The sequence below is a fragment of the Myxocyprinus asiaticus genome, chromosome 47 (assembly GCF_019703515.2).
Source record: "Myxocyprinus asiaticus isolate MX2 ecotype Aquarium Trade chromosome 47, UBuf_Myxa_2, whole genome shotgun sequence".
Taxonomy (NCBI): Eukaryota; Metazoa; Chordata; class Actinopteri; order Cypriniformes; family Catostomidae; genus Myxocyprinus; species Myxocyprinus asiaticus.
Genome location: NC_059390.1, coordinates 10,356,671 through 10,376,239, shown reverse-complemented (window position 1 = coordinate 10,376,239; position 19,569 = coordinate 10,356,671). Strand labels below are relative to the sequence as shown.

The 19,569-nt window shown below is 37.7% G+C and overlaps 2 protein-coding genes and 1 non-coding gene across 5 annotated transcripts in view; all 3 read left to right on the top strand.

Moving 5' to 3' along the window:
* pcloa (piccolo presynaptic cytomatrix protein a) overlaps positions 1 to 12,967 on the top strand; it is a 60,079-nt gene extending 47,112 nt beyond the window's left edge. The window contains exons 19-27 of the mRNA XM_051691699.1: positions 750 to 821; positions 1,093 to 1,342; positions 5,156 to 5,332; positions 6,594 to 6,755; positions 7,812 to 7,953; positions 8,157 to 8,212; positions 8,721 to 8,855; positions 9,424 to 9,569; positions 9,769 to 12,967. Of these exons, the coding sequence (XP_051547659.1) occupies positions 750 to 821; positions 1,093 to 1,342; positions 5,156 to 5,332; positions 6,594 to 6,755; positions 7,812 to 7,953; positions 8,157 to 8,212; positions 8,721 to 8,855; positions 9,424 to 9,569; positions 9,769 to 9,912 (1,284 nt within the window). The 3' untranslated portion in view covers positions 9,913 to 12,967. The remainder of the gene's footprint in view (positions 1 to 749; positions 822 to 1,092; positions 1,343 to 5,155; positions 5,333 to 6,593; positions 6,756 to 7,811; positions 7,954 to 8,156; positions 8,213 to 8,720; positions 8,856 to 9,423; positions 9,570 to 9,768) is intronic.
* Positions 12,968 to 15,180: 2,213 nt separating this feature from the next.
* On the top strand, positions 15,181 to 17,831 carry ankrd16 (ankyrin repeat domain 16). 3 transcript variants are annotated; one of them, XM_051691717.1, is made up of 7 exons: positions 15,181 to 15,649; positions 16,434 to 16,654; positions 16,764 to 16,806; positions 16,933 to 17,041; positions 17,142 to 17,303; positions 17,405 to 17,483; positions 17,607 to 17,831. In XM_051691717.1, exons 1-7 carry the CDS (start codon positions 15,318 to 15,320, stop codon positions 17,759 to 17,761), a joined length of 1,101 nt encoding a protein of 366 aa, XP_051547677.1. In that variant the 5' UTR covers positions 15,181 to 15,317; the 3' UTR covers positions 17,762 to 17,831. The 3 variants fall into 3 exon arrangements, with proteins under 3 accessions (XP_051547677.1, XP_051547676.1, XP_051547675.1); XM_051691716.1 differs by having other exon boundaries at positions 17,595 to 17,831; XM_051691715.1 differs by having other exon boundaries at positions 17,571 to 17,831.
* On the top strand, positions 15,738 to 15,825 carry trnay-gua (transfer RNA tyrosine (anticodon GUA)). The gene is given in 2 exon segments: positions 15,738 to 15,774; positions 15,790 to 15,825. It is a non-coding gene; the product is annotated as a tRNA-Tyr (tRNA).
* Positions 17,832 to 19,569: the final 1,738 nt, after the last annotated feature.

The window sequence follows — 19,569 nt, the reverse complement described above, 5'->3', positions numbered from 1 at the left end:
TGCCAATTCACATTCTTCGTAATTATTGCTACCTACTGGGCAGGGAGGAGAATTTATAGTAAAAAAGGACTTATCTGTTTCTCACCCACACCTATCATATTGCTTCTGAAGACTTGGATTTAACCACTGGAGTCGAATGGATTACTTTAATGCAGCCTTTATGTCCTTTTTGGAGCTTCAAATTCTGGCCAATATTCACTTCATGTATGGACCTACAGAGCTGAGATATTCTTCTAAAAATCTTTGTTTGTTTTCAGCAGAAGAAAGAAAGTGATACACATCTAGGATGGCATTAGGGTGAGTAAATGATGAGAGAATTTTCATTTTTGGGTAAATGAACCCTTTAAAGCAAGATACAGTACATTTACTTGAGAAGCAAAATTGTGTAAGACACAAAAAGTTGTTTTCAGAGAATATATCTTTAAGTTTATTTTCTTGTTTTATGCACAAACCTCACTTCCTTTTTTTTATTTTTTTTTTATTTATGCTTACTATGTTTGAATATGTTTTGATATTTTTACTGGAGAACAAGGTAAAAAATACTAATGAAGAAAATGATTTTGTGCAATGTTTGTGAGGTATTTTCTTTGCCTGATCTAGAGATCAGTAATGGAATGATGTACATTAAAGTTCTCTCTTAGAATTTTAATAATAAAACAATGTTTCAAAAGTCATGATGTTTGATAGTCACAAAATATATCATCTTGATGAGGAATTTACTCAAACTGAGCTGTTTTGTGTGTGTTTAGCTAAAGAAGAAGACACTGGAGGTCAGTGTGTGGGACTATGACAAAAGCTCTGCAAATGACTTCTTGGGAGAGGTGAGAGTCTAGAAGTACTTAACCACATATTGGAAGACTAACTTTTTACACAAGGTATAATGGGATTAAATGACAGATACATAATAATAAATAATGAGAGTAATAAAATATTTGCAAATAATTTCTCCCATTAATCAGTGGCACTGCCTAAATGAATGGTTTGGTATTGCAACAATTAAAATGTATGAAAAACAGATTACAGTTCACACATACACTACTACTGTATTACTTCTATAGCATTATGAAACTGTGTATGTGTGGGGTTTTGTAGGTGCTAATTGACCTGTCCATCACGGCCCAACTGGACAATGTCCCGCGCTGGCTGCCTCTGAAGGAGCAGAGTGAGGGCGAACATCACCGCCGCTCTCACTCGGGACAGGGCCGTCAGCACTCGCCCAAACCTCCTGGAGGACATGGAAGTCAACACTCCCCTAAAACCTCCAGTCACAGCAAGGAGGATTCACCCAAATCCTCAGTCATCAAGAGTCGGAGTCACGGAATCTTCCCTGATCCTGCCAAGGGTAGGACAGAAAGTCGCATGCCAGATCACTCTGCCATCACTCTCACTCTTTCACTGTAAAAATAATTTTCTCAATCAATATTTTTGTCCTGTTTTCCAGAAAGAAATATCTAAACATCCTTAAAACAAAATGAATTTACTTGAGAAGCAAAATCGCATAAGATATATACAGTATTTACATTTACATTTATTCATTTGGTAGATGCTTTTATCCAAATAACTTCCAAAAGAGGAATAATACATCTAAGCGACTCATCTTAAGGAGACAGTGGTACGAAAAGTGCTGCATTACAAAGTTTCACTAGCATCGGAATAGTAGTATCCAATACAGATTAGAGTGCCACAAGAATATATATATATATATATATATATATTTATGAGTGAATGGTTAAGTGCTCATGGAAAAGATGTGTTTTTAGCCATTTTTTTTTTGAAGACAGAGAGTGAGTCTGCTTCACGGATGGAGTTGGGAAGGTCATTCCACCAACGTGGTACAATGAAACCGAAAGACCGGGAAAGTGTTTTGGTGCCTCTTTGTGTTGGTACAACAAGGCACCGCTTATTAGCCGACCGCAGGCTTCTGGTGGGAACGTAGCTCTGCAGAAATGATTTTAGGTATGCTGGAGCAGACCCAATCGCCGTTCTGTATGCCAGCATCAGAGCCTTGAATTTGATACGTGCATCAACCGGCGGCCAGTGAAGAGGGACAAGGAGTGGCGTAACATGCACTCTCTTTGGTTCATTAAAGACCAGACTTGCTGCTGTATTCTGGATCATTTGCAGGGGCCTAATTGCGCATGCAGGGAGGCCTGCAATGAGAGTGTTACAGTAGTCCAGTCTAGTTATGACAAGTGACTGAACAAGAAGTTGTGTGGCATGTTCAGAGAGGAAGGGTCTTATTTTCCTGATATCGTAGAGTGTAAATCTACAAGATCGTGCTGTCTTTGAGATGTGGTCTGTGAAATTGAGTTGGTTATCGATGGTTACCCATAGATTTCTGACCGTTTTGGAAGGCGTTACTGTAGTTGAACCCAGCTGCACGGTGATGTTGTGTTCAACAGCCGGGTTGGCTGGAAAGACGAGGAGCTCAGTCTTCGCTGGGTAAAGTTGCAGGTGGTGTTCCTTTATCCAGACCGAGATGTGTGCCAAACAGGTTGAGATTCGAGCAGTCACCGTGGTGTCGTTGGGCTGGAAAGACAAGTAGAGCTGTGTGTCATCAGCATAACAGTGTTAAGAGAAACCATGTGCCTGAATGATGGGTCCCAGTGATGTTGTGTATATTGAGAAGAGAAGTGGCATTGAGACCTGAGGTACCCCAGTAAGTAGCTGATGTGACTTGGACACCTCACCTCTCCAGGCTACCTTGAAGGACCTACCTGAGAGATAGGAATTAAACCAGTCAACCACAGTTCCTGTGATGCCCAGAGTAGAGAGGGTGGAGAGTAGGATCTGATGGTTGACTGTGTCAAAGGCTGCAGAAAGGTCCAGTAGAATCAGGATGGATGATCTGGATCCAGCTCTCGCCTGTTTCAGCGACTCAGTGACAACAGGGCAGTCTCGGTGGAGTGTCCACTTTTGAAGCCTGACTGATTGTCATCCAGCAGCTTGTTCTGCGAGAGATAAGCAGAGATCTGATTGAAAACTGCCCTTTCAAGTGTTTTCGCCATGAATGGGATGAGAGAGACTGGTCTGTAGTGTTCTACATGTGTGGGGTTAAGTGCAGATTTTTTCAGCAGCAGGGTTACTTGAGCCTGCTTAAATGTAGTGGGAAAAATGCATGTAAGTAGAGATGTGTTAATTATGTGTGTGAGTGCAGGTAGGATGGACGGAGAGATGGCTAGGAGAAGTTGTGAACGAATGGGGTCAAGGGAAAAGGTGCTGAGGTGGTTGGAGAGGAGTTTAGAGACCTCAGTGTCAGTTAGAGGATAGAACATAGAGACAGAAGAGTTGCATACAGGAGACAGGTGTTTGAGAGGGTGTGGTGCTGAGAATGTATTGCTGATGGCTGGAACCTTAATTAGTAAAAAATGTGGCAAAGACATCTGCTGCCAGTGATGTGTCAGGCGGTGGAGGGGGAGGACAGAGAAGTGTGTTGAATGTTCTAAATAAGCTGCAAGTGTCTGTGGTGCTGTTGATCTTGTCCTGGTAATAGGACGTTTTTGCAGATTTAACGTTATCTGAAAAAGATGCAAGCAGAGACTGATACTTACCCAGATCTGCTGGATCTTTAGATTTCCGCCATCTCCTCTCAGCCGCCCTGTTTTCCAGAGAATATATTTTGAAATAAGTTTGATTTACTATCTATAAAAATTTTGAGAGGCTTATGCATAAAACAAGAAAAGAAAATTCCAGTGAAGTTAGAAAAATATACCTAAAGGAATAAATTACCCAAAAATGAAAATTATGTCAATATTTACTCATGTCGTTCCAAACCTGTTCCATGGAACGCAAAAGGAGAAATCTTAAAAAATTGTACTGTTTGTTTTTCTCAATTCAATTACAAAGATTGGATAATGAAGCTTTCAAGCTTAAAAAGGATCATAATAACATAAAATAGTACATATATACACTACCGGTCAAAAGTTTTGAAACACTTGACTGAAATGTTTCTCAGGATCTTAAAAATCTTTTGATCTGAAGGTGTATGCTTAAATGTTTGAAATTAGTTTTGTAGACAAAAATATAATTGTGCCACCATATTAATTGATTTCATTATAAAACTAAAATTTAATTAAAAAAAAAAAGTTTTTGAAATTGATGACAAATAATAAAGAAAAGCAGCCAATAAATGCCCAACATTGATGAGAACTGTTTAAAAAGAAGTTGGTTGAGAAAATGTCAAGAGTACATGTCTGCAAATTCTAGGCAAAGGGTGACTACTTTGAAGATGCTAAAATATAACACAGTTTTGATTTATTTTGGATTTTGTTTAGTCACAACATAATTCCCATAGTTCCATTTATGTTATTCCATAGTTTTGATGACTTTACTATTATTCTAAAATGTGAAGAAAAAAAATTATAATAAAGAATAAGTAAGTGTTTCAGAACATTTGACCAGTAGTGTATATATATATATATACATGCATGTATGTATGTATATATATATACTGCATGTATGTATGTATATATATATATATATATATATATATATATATATATTGTATTCTAATGTCATACAATGCCATTGTGTTCAGAATTTAAGTCTATTAAAAAATCTATTTCTTCAATTCTAAATATATTTTCTCTAAAAACGAACTAAATCTCAATATCTTACACAATTATTCTTCAAGACAAAGATACAGATTAAGAAAAATAATTTTTTGCAATGAATTCCAGTTGATGTCTTCCTCTTTTCATCTTTTGCACTCTGTCCATCTTTCTATTAGCAGTATGTCTATGCACTCTCTATTTTTTTCTATCTTTTTCTATACTTCACTTGATCTCTCCATCCTGTATTACTCAAGCTTCTAGCTTTGGCTTCTTGCTCTCCATATATGTGTGTTCAGTTCACAAAAGCGCTGAGCTCACCAGTGCTTCACTCCAGCCACCTCACACAGGGTGTGACAGGGCTGCTCAGATGGGAAGCAGCCTGCTCAAATGCTAGGCTAGGGCACAATACTGTAGCTGTACCTCAAGTATAACATCAGATGTGTCAGATGGAGACTCAATAATTTGTAATAACCTTAAAGAAAATAATAATTGTAGTTTATGTAGAACATAAATAAATAAATAAAAATAGTCTAATAAATTAAATTAAACATTAATGAGGCAAAAGCAGAGCCCTTGTGGTAATTTGGTTCTGGTTGTTTTAGACACGCAGGTCCCCACTATTGAGAAATCTCACAGTAGCCCTGGCACGTCGAAGCCTTCCCTCTCTGAGGGCCAAGCCCGCCCCCCCGGAGTCTCCCGTGCTTATGGCAAAAGTGGCACGGCCCGGACACACCTCGACGATGTCGAAGCTGCCAGCCAGCAACCCCGCCACCAACCAAGTAAACGACGCAAATAAAACCTCCACAGCATGGCTGCCTTCGCACTCATCTGTTCCTCCTTCTGTTCTTTTTCACTCTCCTCTTTTGTTTTAGTTTTACTTCCTCCTTTTTGGATTTCTCCCTTTTTATCTTCCTCTGGTTCCCGTGCATTCTCACAAGTGTATTGGGAACACCATACACACACACGCACTTAAGTACAAGACCAGTCCTTTTCTTTTACGTTATTTATTTTAAACTTCAATAATTATAACAACGGACTTTTTAACCACTAAAAATCCGTATATTAGCTCTACTGTTTAATTTATATAACTTTAATTTATTTTCTGCCATTTTGTGTGCAAGAAATATTTAATTATATATAATAAATCTTAAACTAAAGTATATCATTGAAGCAACAGCTAAAATATGAATCAATGTATTGGTAAATACGTATGACTGTAAATAAGATTATGTTTTAATCAATATAACATCAAAGAATCCTTAAAATGTAACCTTTTAACCTCTGAAATAAGAAAATAATTGTAAGTGTTGAGAATGGATGCTTTGTTAATAAACTGAGAAAAAAATGCACTCAATTTCTGAGCAATTTTCTGTCAGGCACATTGTCCATCAGTCTTCAACAAGATGCTTACTATGCCAGAGTCAGTCACCATAAGACAATCTGACTGGACATTTCCGGCACCTAGTCTGGCAGACCTGAAATGGGAAGGGATGGCTACATGACCATTTCTTAATGCTGAGATTGATTTTAGGTAAAACAGCTCATCTAATTAAACACAGGGACCAAATTATCTAGAAATAAGACATCCATGGTCAGCACACAATACATTTAGCCAAAAGATTTGCCCAGTTCATCCACTTTAGACCCTCATGACAGCCCCCCTCTAAACCTCTTTTTTTTTAATTCCTCTTTATTTGTCCCATTGAGTTGTGTTCTGTCCCAGACGGCCGGCTTTTAAGTAGCTGCCCCATCTCCACCAAGATGGCAGTGCATGTGGCCTCTGCTCCTTAAAGCACCATCCCACCCTGCCTCCACTCTGTCTGCGGCTCTCGCTGGCCTACACTGCACCTCAGTTGACGCGCTAAGCCCGATCCAGGGCATGCGTACTGTGGCTGCATGTGACTATGACCTACAGTAAAAGCTGGTGCTGTCTATGTTGTGACGAGTTCATACTCTGAGTCTCCATCTCGCTCCCCCCTTCTCCCCTCTTCAAACCATCCCCCCTTTTTGCCCCACACATTGGCTGGTATATGACACCAGCCCATAACGGCCGCCTTGACCTGAGGCACCACAGGCACAGCGTAGCTGGTGTGCTCACCATTCAGAGAGCCCCGTCCGAGTCGCCAGCCAATGAGATCCCTGACTACCATCACCTGACCCTCAGGAAAGCCATGTCGGAAGAGAGGCCGCAGCCGGACGGAGGTGAGAGTTGAACATCTCGTATGATTGCCAGTGACAGAGAGAGAGAGCGAGAGAGGATGTTGAGTTACTAACGCAGTTACTAACGCACACCTGTAGCGGAACTAGCGAGGACACTCTGCCACTTCACAGGAAATTCATGCAGCGAGTCTCAGTCTGTTCAACAGTCTAGCAACGTGCTTCCCTTAAAACAGTGGATGAGTTGCGACCAAACAGTAACACTCAACTATGACGTCTTGGTCGGAGCCTTGGCTCAGAAGGTAGCACTGTTGCTCACGACATATAAAATTTGTCACTAAGGCCAGATTTGAACCCTGGTCCCTGTGAACCAACAACTCTATTTTCCCCTTTCTCAACCACTTTCCTGTCTGCCTCTTCTGTCTTGAAAATATATATTTTTTTAAATGTTACATCTTGCTATTTAGACACCAGGACTGGAGGTATACAGTATCTGTGTGACCCCTAAGAGAGTCTTGTAAGGCACCTGGTATTAGTGTTACGTTGCTTAGTCTGTTTGGAAAAGACTGTGTGCATGAATTACATGCGGAAATCATGCATCTCACATCACACCATCGCTCATCACTCAGTCTTACACTCTGAAATGCATCAACATTATGAAAACACATCAATATTTCCAGTTTCTCAAATACGAATAATCAAATGTAACTACAATTAAAATAAACGTAACAGACGTAGCATAATGCAGTTACTCAGGCAAAAGAAAGTTTCAGTGCCTAAACACACGGATTACTAATTACCAGTTTTCAAATTTGTTCTGTCTGTCTGTGCTTTTGCTTCTGTCATCTAATATCTGCTGTGCATATCTATGTCTGATGTTACCTTTCATTTATGGAGTGCTGTCATGCTTTCTTTAAATGTTGCCAGCAATACCAGTATCTTTTTGTGTGTGTGGATGTGTTGAGAGATTGTGTGTGGGATGGATGTGTGGAGATTTACCTGCCCATTCACTTCCTATAATTGATAGTTACCAGGCAGCACAGTTAAACCAGTAGTAGTGTATATGACTTGTGCAACTCACATAGTCCAATTTAAAAACAGTTTCCCGCAGCCATAGATCTGGTGATGTTCCTGTTACTGCAGCCTCATTGGACAGTGGTCTGAGTGGCAGTGCCTTTAGCCTATTGGATGAAGAGTGTGGGACCAATGCAGTGGATAGCGCCATCTTCCAGGTTCCCAGATTGTAAGTGCAGCTCAGTCTCTCATATTCCTTTTTGAAATCATCTATACATTATTTGAGGCATTTTATTCCTTTTTATTCTGGTGGAAGTGCTGGTATGCAGACTGGGATTTAATTTAATTTCATTGTTCTTTCATTTAAATCCCTCCATTGTGATTCTTTCGGTATAGAATGCATAATCTAACCTGATGTTTTTTGTTATTTAGTGGAAAGATTCCAAATGGCACAGAAGCTGTGAAATCCACTCATGGAGATACAGAGGGTAATGTTTTCATGAGTTGTGTGGATGTCTATGTGTGAATATCTGTTGCTATAGCAGTTTATATGAGTGTGTGCAATGTTCCTGCTGAAGAAAAAAAAAAAAAACAGCCTAATCCAGCCTAAAATGGTTTGCTATATTTAGCTTGTCTTCCAACCTGGCCAAGCTTGTCTTCAGCTGGTTTACATGGTCTCCCTTCCATGATGAGCTGACAAGTCCCCAAAACTGTCAGCACTGTTGAATTTCCAAAGTAACACAGTGAGACAATGTATTATTATGCTTATGAGTTCTATATTGTACTGATCTGTATAGGGTGGAATAACACAGTTTCTCCTTGATTAATCTATAATCTTTCTGAGTGTTACTGAACGGGTGTTAAATTGCTGGGTTATATTTCAGTGCCTGTATGCTCCTCATCCAGATCAGAGAATCCCAAAATGAAGGAGGAAGAGGAATGGAGATCAGAGATAGGAAGAAGAATTTAAATATTGACGTCTGTGTGCATGTTTAGGTAAAACTCAGGTGTTGGGGGAGATAAAGATTGCTCTGAAGAAGGAGATGAAGACGGAGGGAGAACACCTGGTGCTGGAGATCTTACAGTGCAGGAACATCACATATAAATTCAAGTCTCCCGACCACCTCCCGGGTAACACAACACATAACTGCAAAAATATGCACTCTTTATATACACTTTGTCTCATTGGTATAAATTTGAGTCCCAGAAGTGCTCACAGAACTTCAATGAGAGATTTTGTACATACTTTTTATTTAAGTGAGCCAATTGTGCTAGTTTTTATACAAAAACATTTGTCAGGCACTGGGACTGAATACATTTGCTAAACAGCATTCATTATTCCCCAAGAAGTCTCTGTTTGCACTATTATACTGTACCTGGTAATCAAACCAAATGTTCGTCCACTTAAAAAAAAGTATTCCCACCTCAAAAAGATGATCGTGAAAACTTTACAGATCAAATAATAATAATTAAAAAGATACTGAATAATTGATGTAAATGCTTTGACAAAAATACAATATTCACATTTCGACAATATTATTTTCTTTTGTAATCGACCGCATGCCACAAATGTTCTCTCTGAATATTCTTTTACGTTTTTCAGACCACTATCCATGCACGCACAAAGAGATGTCTTGACTTATTATGATAAACTTACACGTACACACACATAATCCTTATTGCGGATGTTCTTTTACAGACCTGTATGTGAAGCTGTATGTGGTAAATGTGGCCACTCAAAAGAGAATAATCAAGAAGAAGACCAGAGTGTGTCGTCATGATCGTGAACCTTCTTTCAACGAAACCTTCCGCTTCTGTATGAACCCAACTGGCCATTCCATTCAGGTATGCAACACAACGATAGTATACGCCATCACTAAAATAATTCCCCTGCTTCTCCACTAGAGGGCGCCGACAACCGAATGCTCTTATTTGAAATAGTGCGATTGTTTTCCCCTTCCTTTTCTATTAAATTGATGAATTGACCTGACTTGACTTGGCACAGTCAAACATTTGGTTTTTATAATTATTCCAATCTTTGCAGCTCTTTCTTGTTTCAAATGGCGGCAAGTTTGTAAAGAAGACCCTAATCGGCGAGGCCTACGTGTGGCTGGATAAGGTGGACCTGCGTAAACGGGTGGTGAGCTGGCACAAGCTGCTGGCCAGCACAGCTCAGATCCATTCTTAAAGAAATTGGTTGGATGAGGCGTGAGGACAGACCAGGCAGAGGAGTCACACATCTCCGCCGCATTCTTTGGGACTAAACTAAGCTGAATTTGGAGAGCCGACATAGGAAGAGATTTGGCTTCCCAGTTGCACAGGCACTGTGATTGTGTTAACCCAAGCCATGAAGAAACAGGTGTTTAACAGTGTTTACAAGAAGGATCTTTGACCCTTGGTGAGAGGGAACAGATCTCAAAAGTTGGTGAAAGCTCTTGTAGGTGCAGAACTGACCAAGAGATTCACAAGACATTCACAAGTGAACACACCTTCACAAACATACCTTTTCCACAATCACTCACACTTACACTTTTATCTGTAATATGTGTAAATTGGGCCACAAAAGACATTATTAGTTATATGATAGAAAGTTTAACTATGAATTTCCTGTTATTTTTCCTTTATACTTTAGAACATTCTGATAATTTACAGATAGAGACAGATATCATATATATATATATATATATATATATATATATATATATATACACACACATTATTTTTGTATGATAGAGACAAATTCATTTTTAGATATTTATCATTTCTTTGCATTCTCTCTCAGATGTTATTATGTGTTGAAAGAGCACATATTTAGAGCATATTATTAATGGATTAGAGAGTATTTTATGGTATATTATAGACAGATTTAAATGAATGAAATATGATTTATTGAGTGTTGTGGTGATGCGTTGTGCTGGTATGGTAATTCATGCTTTCCACTTACTAGTAGTCACACATTAGTCCTTCTCTGTGATACTGAATCCATAAAAGACAGAGCTATAGTTGAAACAAACTCCCTTTTATTCTGCTGAGCCGACTCTATAAATCAAAAACAAGATAATTTCAAAGAACTTAAACATTTAAGAAAACTGCTGGTCTCTTTTGACTCCATAGGAAATGAATGGGAAATCAGATAGAAGTGTCCGCTGATTGTTTTGAACTCATTTGATGAATGTGACAGCAGAAATATCTCCAGTATGCAGCACTGGTTGAAAAAGTGTCAAATTCAGCACTGTTATATGTTTTGCGATTTGTGTCTTTTAAGAATGTAGTGGTTGGTAGCTTTTTCCTCAGAAAAAAAAAAAAAGCACTAAACATCCTGCTATTTAATACAGTGAAACACTGTCAACCCTTAACACACAAACACATACACAATTGCTCTCTTGTTTATTCAAGATTAGTGTATGAATAGGTACATTTTGTGTCTTGTCTGGATGTGGAATTGTTTTTAATTTCTCATATTTCTGATACAATATTTATATTATGTTTTATTATTAAAACAAACTTCTAAACACTCAGGTTTTGATGAGGCACTTGTGAAAAGCCTTGCTTAAATATTATTGGCTGATCTTTAATCTAAGCAGGTTCTTCATAAAGGCATGATGCTTAAATCAAGTGTGATAATTGCGAGTATCAGGGTGATGACAATACAATAAGTTTATTTATTTTTTATTTAACATATTATTATTATTATTGCTAACTGTAATTGTAGTATTGTTGGTTTACATGTCTTATAGGAAAATGTATGTTTAGATGCTGAGCATACCATCTGACCACCTCTTAATATAATGCAGATTGTGCACTTAAATGCCATTAGTCTTATGTGCATGTTGTTTCTTTCATATTTTCATGCTTTTAAACTGGATACAACCATTTACACATAACCCAGAGGACTGCCCATAGCTCAGACACATTATTCCTTACAAATATTTCACTCAATTGTCAAACATTAAGGGTAAATTGAGACCTGGATATAGTGAACTTTATAACCTGTGTCAAAATACCAAAATCCACAGGTTCTGTGTATGTAATTCTATGCAACATGCAAAAAGGCATCTGGTGTTCCTATTATTCAGTGGTCAGAGAACACTGAATTTTGTATGGGTTTTTTATTTTATTTTATTTTTTTATTTTTTTTACTTCGTATTTATCATTTGTTTTTTATACATTTGGTTGTGTATTTTGCTCGCTGCTTGTTTTATCAATTTTTGTTTTTTTTTTTTTTTTTTGCTATTTTTTTTTAGCAATCTTTTTCTTAATGTAAAGTGAGATTAACCTACTAAACTAAACTGCTATCTAATCACTAGTCTTGACTATTTAAATGTACATGAAGAAATGTGTGTTTACAAGATCATAGTAGACTAGTCATGTTGTGTTTGTCATAAGCCAGCCATTCAAACACAGTGTTGGGAATCACAATCTCAGTTTACTCAATGCACTAGGTACAAAAATGCTCAGCTTTCATTATATATTCTGATCTCCCAGAATGTATGTTGTTAATTTTTACATTCACAGATTAGATAAAAGCATAAATTAATAAGTGATCAATTGAACAAATATTCATAGATACATTGTAATCAACAGAGCATCCTTTGAATAATCAGTGCATGCCCAATTCTCATTTACCTCACTAACTCTTTCACCTCTGAAAAAAACAAAAAAAATCCATGTATATAAAAAATAACATTCTTTTTGTACAAATAGGATCTTAGTTTTCTGGTTCAATGAAAAGCATGTGTTGAGAGGAGCAGAGCGATTGTGATTTGATCTGTGTGTTAAATGTTGTACATACTGTACACTAGGGTAAAAGTTTTGTTTCCCCATGCTTGCCTTTGACGAACTGGACTTGACCTGCACAACAGACACAGATTTTATCATGTATAGTAAAGAACAGAAACTGACCTTACTGACTCAGAGTAGAATCAGGAAACACGGTGTTTTCACTTTGGATGTTGCATGTTTTATTGGTGGTTTGTTCATACTATTTTTGTGTCCAGATTCTATTTACAAAAAGAGACAGATATTATGAAAAATTAATCAAATCTAAATATGTATGCTGACTGTACAAAGATATGCTTGTATAATCTGTCTGGTTTTCCACTTACTGTAAACTGATGAAAAAAATTCAACTGTCATGGTTTTTGTGGTTGTACACAAACGGTGTTGATAAATTATGCAAATTGTGCTGTAATAAAAGGCTATTGCCCTAAGTCTAAATATTAAATAATATATATGTAAAATTGGCCCTGAGGTGATTTTTGCCACTCCCACACCACATCAAAACAGTATCTATCTATCCATCTATCCATCTATCTATCTATCTATCTGTCTGTCTGTCTATCATCTATCTGTCTGTCTGTCTATCTATCTATCATCTATCTATCTATCTATCTGTCTGTCTGTCTGTCTGTCTGTCTGTCTATCATCTATCTGTCTATCTATCTATCTATCTATCTCATCTATCTATCTGTCTGTCTATCATCTATCTGTCTGTCTGTCTATCATCTGTCTGTCTGACTGTCTATCTATCATCTATATATCTATCTATCATCTGTCTGTCTATCTATCTATCTATCTATCTGTCTGTCTGTCTGTCCGTCCATCAGTCTGTTGATTTCATGTTAGTCTACTTAATATTTTTCTTTTTCTATGTTTTCGGTAGGCACATGTTATATTTTTAACAAATGAACATATTGTTTAACCTCTTAACGACGGGTGGTTCAAAAATGACCCACTTGCGTATTTATTTACATTTAATTTATGTTTAATGCATGTTTAAACTGAAATTGTAAATTAATATTGGCATCCAATATATCATTTGAAAGATCTGGGTCTCAAGATTTGATCTTTTAAAGCGATTTTGATGATCGTAAAGATACAATAATAAGATATTATTAAACGTGTCAAGAGTGAAAATCAAAACACGGAAAATGAAACCGGAAGTTCTGAATTTATTGTCTTCCAGCCAAACACAGATAGGCACAATCCTCCAATCTTCTGTATGCTTTTCATTGCAAGAGTCCAATAAATAAAATCCATTAGAGATTTTAGTCCAAAAATGTACAAATATGAAGAAATATTGATCAATCTGTCTTTGTTCAGGTTTAACATATTCAACACATGCTATCATTCATGTCCATTCTCTGTGAAATCTTGCACTCTGTGTAGAGTTTCAGTAGCAAAACACCCAAACTTGATATTTGTGAGGGTCTTACGAACAAAATGAGCCCGCCCTCAAAATTTCTGTGCAGTTGTGATTGGGTAGTCACTCAAAATAGCCAAACAGGACAGTCGACAAGAGTGAAGTAAAGATTTGCATTATCCCTGTTTGTCGCTGGATAAAGCTGGCCATTGAAAAGCTAGATCATTTTTGACTGATGGGTCGTGTGGCAAATGAAAAGATGAAAACAACAATATTAGGGCTGTATACATACCTGATGCCGATTCGCGAAGGTACAGAGTGGAAAACCGTGGACTGTGTTTGTTTTGTGTTTACGCTTTTATGCACGGTGTGCAGTTATAGCGCGCTACTGCCGTACTGTTGACAAAGAACTCGGCTTTTGGACCCGCGATCTGATCCACCCTCCTCGGCTTCAGTCACCATCGCTGAGGGTATGGAGAACACACGCTCCCGACTGCATTTTTTCATCAAACCCCCTGTACAACTGCACATCCTTCTCTTGCATGTCATTCAAGCCGAGATGAGCCATCCTCCGAAGCTTCGCTCTCCGTGAGTTAGACCCCGGATCACACGCGCTCCCAATGCATTGACTGCATTGTCATTTTTTTCACTACTTTTCGTTCAGTTTGCATTGGGAGCAGGTGTGCTCCAGGCTTCACTGACGGTGAAGACGGTGAGAGTGAGTCTTCCCAGCTTGAGGCAGTGGCTAAAGACCCTGGATGAATGGCAGAGCAAAAGCTCTGAAAAATGACTGTCAATTTACATTTGTATGGGGATAAAATTAACAGAAGCATCTTTATTGTAAATAAAAGTTTATTTCCATTGCAACATTTCAAATTGTAATGTTCTTTTCACATTGTTTATAAAATACATAAATATATATGGAATTATAAATATAATCCCAAATAATAAAAAAAATTTTTTTTTTACATTGAAATATAAACAAATTGTGTGTTTTAAATTGTGAGTTACTACAATTGGTCTATTGGCGCCTCCAAGTGGCCTTTTTTGGAAGTACACTCACATAAATAATTATGGAACAAAGAATTTTGGTCATATCAACTTAAAAATTGTGTCAGACCTTCATCAGACATGTGGCTTTGTATCAGATGTGTTTTTGGGGCACTGTGTAAAGTCTTGCATATTTAAAAAAAAAACAAAAAAAAAAACAAAAGAGGTGGGGGGTTGGTGGATTTTATAAAAAGAGGCCAGATGTAACAATCATCTAAAAAGCGTCGTAGATGAAGGGACTTTTAATTTGAATAAAATGGCGACGGTCGACGTTGCAGTCGCATTGCTGAAAGGAGCAAACGATGGTATCGGTAGTAATTATTAATATTTCACTTGCCATGCATCGTCGTTTTGGACTTTATTGACACTGTACCCTGTTTATCAGGCTTTAATTGGAATAAATGGAGGAAGAAAACACAATAAAGCCTTTAATCAAAGCAATTCAACAAGGAGAGCTGTGCAGAGTTAAACAACTCAGTGAGCACGTCAACAAGCAGTCTGTCATCTATACTCACTTTGGGAAATCTGGAGATACGATACTGCACTATGCTGCCAGACATGGACACGTGGACATTTTGCGTTATTTAGTAGAGGAGCTGGACATGGATATTGAGGTGTTTAACAGCGACTACAAGAGAGCTATGCATGAAGCTGCTTCCATGGGTCATTATGAATGTTTGCGCTATCTGATTGCTAGAGGAGCAAAAATAGACTGTTTAAAGAAAGCAGATTGGTAGGTCATACTAAGAATAAGTATACGTAACACAAATGTGCATGTTGTGACGGTAATATTCAGTCTGGAAGCGCAACTGTCTTCAACGCCTTCGATAGCTCAGTTGGTAGAGCGGAGGACTGTAGAGGTTGATTACTGTAATCCTTAGGTCGCTGGTTCGAATCCGGCTCGAAGGAATAATTTTTTTTTGTTCAACACGCTTTTTTAAATTGTGCATAATTTAATGTCATCTTTAATTGTACATATTTATTTCGAAAGCTGTTGAATTGTTAATAATTTCGGAAAACACAATACAACTTTTTCATAGTAGTGCCATGTTTAAAGGTGCTATATGGAATATTTTTACTGTACTAAATTATAAAATGACCATAATATGTCATTAGAGAATTAGGAAACATGCTAAGTTGAAATACTGGCTTCTCCGATAACAATGATACAGCCAGTATATTCTACTATTCTACCAGAAAACAACACAAAAACATTTGTAAATTGACTCGCCGGTCACACATCAGACTCTCCACCATACGGAGATGAATCGTAGATTAAATATCTTTAAATGTTCTTGATATTGTTTTTGGTGTGTTTTTCCATTCATCACCATTGTTTACTCCTGCTAATGGTCACAAATATGGCTGCTGCGTGGAAATGTGACATCACTGAAACAGGTCAATACAGTAAACCCATGCAGAACATGCTGAAGAATATTTTAAGAGTTATGTATTCATGTCATATTTATCATGTCAAAGTGTGTTGTGTCACACACTGAGCTCTGGCCCCTCTCTAGGACCCCTCTCATGATGGCCTGTACCCGACAGAACCTTGAAGTCATCTTAGAGCTGCTGGATCATGGTGCTGAGCCAATGCTGCAGAACAAGGATGGATGGAATGCATTCCACATTGCATGCAGAGAGGGAGATCCAGCCGTCATACAGCACCTCCTACTGGCCAAACCTGAGGTCTGGAAGACTAAGAGCAAGACTGGCAGAACACCTCTCCACACTGCTGGTATGAAACTACAGGAGTGAATGTATTCCCCCACATTAGTTTAAAAATGCTGTATTGGCTTTATATGCATTTATGTATGCTCTTCCCACATCTGTTTCTCTTACCCTAGCTATGCATGGCTGTGAGGATGCTGTGAAAATTCTTCTTGAGAGGTAACATATATCAAATCACTTTCGACTTCACCATATACAGTGTAATTATTAATGAAAGTCTCGGGAGTGACACTGTATATATTGAAATGTGGAAACTCTGCTTACTCCGTTTTCATGTTAATTTAGCTGTTCCTATGAGCCTGATTGCAAAGACAGCTGTGGAGTCACACCATTTATGGATGCAATAAGGAATGGACATATAGGTGTCGCTAAATTGCTCCTGGAAAATCACCAAGTAAGACAGGGATACAAACGTTTTTGCAGAGTCATTACAATAAACACAAAGAAAATCTGTCTTTGTTTAACTAATGTGGATGTTGTGATGATGTGTATAGGCATCTCCCTGTGCAGTAGATATTCTTGGAGCACAGCCCTTGCACCAGGCCTCTGTGACTGCCCAAGAAAAGGCTCTGTCATTTCTTGTGGGTAATCTAGGTATCGATGTAAATGCAAGAGCCACAAAACTGGAACTGACTGCACTGCACTATGCTGCTAAGGTTATTTATTGCACATATAAGTATCTATTGCATTATACATGAGGCTAAAATAAACAAGCTGCTTCCTCTATTTGGCTTCAATCTCAATGTTCATTTTGTAGGAAGGTCACACAAGCACTATAAAAACCCTGCTTGCCCTAGGCGCTGATCTTCATGCGAGAGACACAAAAGGAAGATCAGGTGTGATGGCCCTTTACAGTGTGTTTCACAATGCTGCATGTCACCTTATTTAGACATTTGTCTGACAAATCTTTTATTGCATACTAGAACGAGTGGCTGAAGTACTCTTAGTCTGTTTTCCAGCGCTTCACATGGCATGCATTGGCCAGCATGCTGAAACTGTCAAGACACTGCTACAGCTTGGACTCTCAGATACTGAAGACAACACCGGCAATACAGCAAGAGAGTATGCCAAAAAACCTCACACAAGAGAAGTGTTTGAAAGTCTTGACATTTAATCTTTGACAAGATGTGTCATATGAATTAATTATTGCTTCACCAAAATAAATGCTTTTTATGAAAGTGTCATGGCAAAATTATTCTTATTTGTGTCTTTGTTGTTTTAACCCCATTGAATTTAGCTTTGCATGCTGTAAAATGTAATTTTTTATAAGCCTCTGGAATAATTCAATGGATTATTTTACAGAAGTTTTTCCTTCAAGCTATCCCAAAGAAATAAAATAAGAGTACTATGCCCTACCGTATTCCTAACTTTAAAGAAATAGTTCAATGAAAAATGAAAATTCTCTCATCATTTACTCACCCTCATGCCATCACAGATGTGTATGACTTTCTTCTGCTGAACACAAACATTTTTAGAAGAATATTTCAGCTGTGTAAATCCATACAATGCAAGTGAATGGTGACCAAAACTTTGAAGCTCCAAAATGCACATAAAGGCAGCATAAAGGTTATCGATAAGACTCATCCAATCGATTTTGGGTGAGAACAGACAAAATATAACTCCTTTTCACTATAAATCTAGACATCAGCAGTCTCTTTGGCTATCGTGATTTCAAGCTCGATTACAATTGCACCATCTAGCACTCAGGGCGTGTGTCAAGAGCTAGGAAGTGTAATCAAGCTTAAAATCGTGATTGTGCCTAAAGACTACAATGGCAAGACGTTCAGTGGTCTGTTCTCACCCAAAATCATTTGGATCGCTTCAGAAGACATTCACTGGAGTCAGATGGATTACTTTTCTGCTGCCTTTATGTGCTTTTTGGAGTTTCAAAGGCCTGACGACCATTCACTTGCATTGTATGGAACAACAAAGCTGAGATATTGTAAAAAAAATAAAAATAAATCTTTGTGTTCGGCAGAAAAAAAAAAGTCCTTCACATCTGGGATGGCATGAGGGTGAGTAAATGATTTTTCATTTCTGGGTGAACTATTCCTTTTAACAAGGATTTTACTTTAATTTTGTTAAAGATTGCTCAAATATGAAATTGAAATGAGTAAACCTTGCAAACAAATAAAAATTATATATATATATATATATATATATATATATATATATATATATATATATATACACACACACACACACACACAGTACTGTGCAAAAGTCTTAGGCACATAAGATGCTTCACAAAAACATTTGTCTTAAGATGATTATTTATATTTTCAGCTTTAGTGTGTCAATAGGAAATATACATTTTGCACTCCAAAAAATTTATTTTGCAAATAGAAAAACAGGGAGCCCTGCAACAGATGGCATGGTCCCCACAGACCCCCCCACTGAATATTGAGTCAGTGTGGGATTACAAGAAGAGACAGAAGCAACTGAGACAGTTGAAATAGATAGAAGAACTGTGGCGAATTCTCCAAGAAGCTTGGAACATCCTGTCTGCCAACAACTAAGAAAAACTGTGTCCAGGTGTAACTAGGAGAATTGGTGCTGTTTTGAAGGCAAAGGTGGTCACACCAAATATTGATTTAGTTTTTTTTTTTTTTTCATGTTTACTGGACTTTGTATGACATTAATTGAAAAATGAAAAATATTTATGGCATTATTTTTGAAGACATCCTCGCTATGCAACATTTTTCCCAAGTGATTTTAATTCAAGAAACTTCGATTTCTCCAGAATGAACAAACTACAAATCAAGATGTTGTACATAGCAGCATTTACAGGCAAGCCCTCCTGACTATATATGTCAACACTGTAACTCATGTCCACAGTAACTCTGGATGGCTGAAACAGGTTCTCCTCAAGGATTTGCCTGCATTTGGCTCTATTAATTTCCTTAGAACATGTTTATCTTA

Coding starts and splice junctions, on each gene's coding strand:
- ankrd16 (XM_051691715.1), top strand. CDS start 15,318: ATGGAGGAAGAAAACACAATAAAGCCTTTAATCAAAGCAATTCAACAA. Junction 16,807..16,932: donor GTGAAAATTCTTCTTGAGAG/GTAACATATATC, acceptor ATGTTAATTTAG/CTGTTCCTATGAGCCTGATT. Junction 17,304..17,404: donor CACTGCACTATGCTGCTAAG/GTTATTTATTGC, acceptor TTCATTTTGTAG/GAAGGTCACACAAGCACTAT.